This window comes from Colletotrichum aenigma, assembly GCF_013390185.1.
Source record: "Colletotrichum aenigma strain Cg56 chromosome Unknown KSG_Cg56_contig08, whole genome shotgun sequence".
In the NCBI taxonomy this organism is placed as follows: Eukaryota; Fungi; Ascomycota; class Sordariomycetes; order Glomerellales; family Glomerellaceae; genus Colletotrichum; species Colletotrichum aenigma.
Window position 1 is genome coordinate 4,583,439 of NW_023500914.1, and position 3,278 is coordinate 4,586,716.

Genomic DNA, 3,278 nt, shown 5'->3' on the forward strand with positions numbered 1-3,278 from the left:
GGATAGGCGGTGCACTTAAAAGGGCTTAGTGCCAGCGCAATCTTCAACACAACAGCTCCTATTAATAAAGATGAGGTTATGCTTCAGGCGATGTGGGCAACAGTTGAGCGCGTGCTGGACCAGGCTTGAGCAACGTCTGCGCCTAACACTGTTGGGCTGGCTGTGCTGTTTGAGGCGCAGCATATAGAAGCGCACGTCAAGCTAAGGCGGCTGTTTGACAACCGCATAGAGGATGATATGTAGGCGAGATATAAGGGCGTGTGGCTATATCTGCTGTGTGTCTGGTTCTGCACGCAGGAAATAGACGACAATAAGCAGCCACTATATAAACTGACGCTGTCACAGGCAGAAGCGTGGGACTTATTTAAGCAGATGGCGGAAGCAGCCAGCATAGGTATAGAGGATCAAACGCAGGAGAAGCTGGAATGCGCAGCACTCAACATGCTTATCAGCATGCTGGACCACCAGCTGAAGGGTGGAGACTACAGCAGTGCTCTTCTCAGCGCACTCGCAGTGATAGGCATTGCTGAGGATAGCGGCTGGGTTCAGATCACAGACTACACGACGAAGTACTCAGCTGTAGTTAAGGTGGCGCGCATGCTGGTGATCCATCAGGCATACACCAAACGTCGTGATGAGGTTGCTAAGCTGGAAATATCTCTAGGGAAGGATGAAGCAGAGGACGTAGCGCAGAGTTTGTTCCAGCACACGCAGGCGAAGGTACAGCAGTTTATAACGCAGACGACAGGCGATAAGGATGCAGAGCTGACACTGATAGACTGGATTCTCAAGACGCAGACGTATAGAATGCATATCTAATATAATATAGCAGCAGCTGGCGTTATAGACTGGTTAGGTGATTGCATATCATACAGATAGGTATGGTTTATAATAGGGCAGCTGTTAGACGCACTATATAAGCTGGTCCAGGAGACGCAGGAGATGCTTGCAGGGCTGATGGCGACAGAGGATTTAGCTTTGCCAGACGGTCCTAAAAGCAATATCTAGTTGTAACTACTAGCTATCCTATTATTATTAATTAAAGACAACCACAGCAAGATAAAGCCTAGGTATTTATTTCTCGCTAACGACCGCAACAGCTAGGTCTCCGCTAGGGATGGATAGCTATTTATGCGGCTGGTGTGGTCACCTGCTGCTGCAGAACAGTGGGGACTTAGCAGCATAGGCAATAGTTGCAGGACGACAGACCAGCTATTCCAGCCGTCAGCTGTATAAGAGTTCAGGAGGACGTTCAAACAACTCTGCAAGCGACTGTAGATGCTTCTGCACATGCTTAGCAGGCAGCTAGCGCAGGCAAGCAAGCTTGCTAGTCTGCAGACAGTTAACACAGTTAACAGGGGCGTCTGCAACATACTAGTGCATAATAAGATGTTATGCTTTGTCACAGCGTACTACAAAGGGTATAAGACGACCAGGCAGGCGAAAGTGATCCACTGGTATCTGCTGAGGGAGGTTGACAAGCTTATAGTATGGTATCTATAGCTTATCTTGCCGTTCTGGCAGGAGGTGCAGGGCATTATAAATAAGGCCAGCGCATATAGTGCGTTTATATAGGTGGATAACATCACCTAGCAGAGGGACTTAGAAGAAAGCAGTGCAGCAGCAGGATCAGAAGAGCAAAGTGATGATAATATAGATGTTAGGGATAGCAACAATCATATTATAAATGCAGATGAGGCTGGTGATAAGAGCATAAGTGTGGGCGACTAGATGTGGAAGGATAAGCAAACGTGGACGACAGACAGAGCGCAGCAGATTATACAGCAGACCAGCATAAGACTGCTGGGATGCTAAGTCAATATAAGCATATAGCAGCATATCGCTATCAGCATTACTAACTGCTACTTAAATAAGTCGTTCAGCCGGCTAGGCGGAGAAGAAGGTGGCTTAGGATCAGAGGAGGGAACAGATGAGGTTAAGGACAGCCTGTGGGACTTGCAGGCAGGATATAGCATACAGCTGGCGGGTATGATCTACGCATGAGAGCTTATGCAGTTCAGCAGCAGTCTTATAGCGAGGCAGCAATAGTTCCACAAGGTCAGCCGTCAGTAGCATAGGTTTCTAGGCTTCAGCGCTAAGGATTCAGAGTCGAAATAGGGTTCCACAGGCTGCAAGAGGAAGAAGACGGAGGCGTACGAAGGGCCATAGATAGAGGCGAGGCTCTAACGGTTTGAGAAACTGAGGAGGATCAACTTAGAGGGCCAGCTGCAGCAGATAACAGGGGACGACTCAGCAGGGTTCCAGGGAAACCAGAGAGAAGCAGTGCTTACTATCGCCAGCAGGCACACGCCGATTATGCAGGTGATAGGGATAGGCGGCAGCAAGAGCGTGTCGTTTATACTGCTGGCATTCTGCTCGCCAGACGGAGTAACAGTGGTTATAACGCTGCTGGTGGCGCTCCAGACAGATCTACACAGGCGATACGTTAAGGCGGGGATCACTTCGCACGTATAGCAGAGCTGGAAGAACAACCAGGCGGCGTCCATCATCTTCATCACGCCTAAGTCGGCTGTTATAAAGGGGTTCAGAGACTTTATCGCACAGCTGGAAGGGAGGCAGGTGCTAGACTGCGTTGTTATAGATGAGTGCTACGTTATGCTTAAAGGATCACAGAGCTTCCAGCTGCAGCTCAGAGAGCTTAGAGAGGCGATCTATAAGTTTGGCGTACAGATGATATGCTTAACAGCAACGCTCACGCTGACAGATAAAGTAGCTTTCTTCCACGCGATACAACTAGAGGCTTCTAGGGTTAGCATATTCTGAACAGCAATAATACATAAGAATATATAGTATTCTATCGTCACAGCAAGTAGCGCGGCCCCACGGGACGGGTCGGGCCAGGGTAGGGTTAGGCAAAACGAAAAAAAACGGGACATATTTATTGACATTTCAACGAAGCAACACATATATAGGTACACAAGGTATTAAGATGGACAGTTAGATTAATAGATAGTCGTAGCAGCAGTAGTGAACTAGGCTAGCGAAGTTGATAGAGGAACCAGTGCCATGCCATGCCCTCGGGGGCATCAACCAGCTCACGCCCTTGGGGGCATAGAAAGTGCCACACCCTCGGGGGCATCAATCAGCTCATGCCCTTGGGGGCATAGAAAGTGCCACGCCCTCGCGGGCATCAACCAGCCGATGCTAGGAAGTTTGATAGCCTCCCATAAAGCTTCGTTCAACAGCGTCCGCTTGGAAAGCGTAAAAGTTTCTATGCTTTTACTTACCTATATCTTCCTTAGCATCGATATCTAGAC

At 48.7% G+C, this 3,278-nt stretch overlaps 1 protein-coding gene across 1 annotated transcript; it reads left to right on the forward strand.

The window, feature by feature from the left end:
• Positions 1–441: 441 nt before the first annotated feature.
• On the forward strand, positions 442–819 carry CGCA056_v012739 (uncharacterized protein; the record flags this gene model as incomplete). The annotated part of the gene is made up of 1 exon (XM_037327983.1): positions 442–819. One exon carries the CDS (start codon positions 442–444, stop codon positions 817–819), a length of 378 nt encoding a protein of 125 aa, XP_037174492.1.
• Positions 820–3,278: the final 2,459 nt, after the last annotated feature.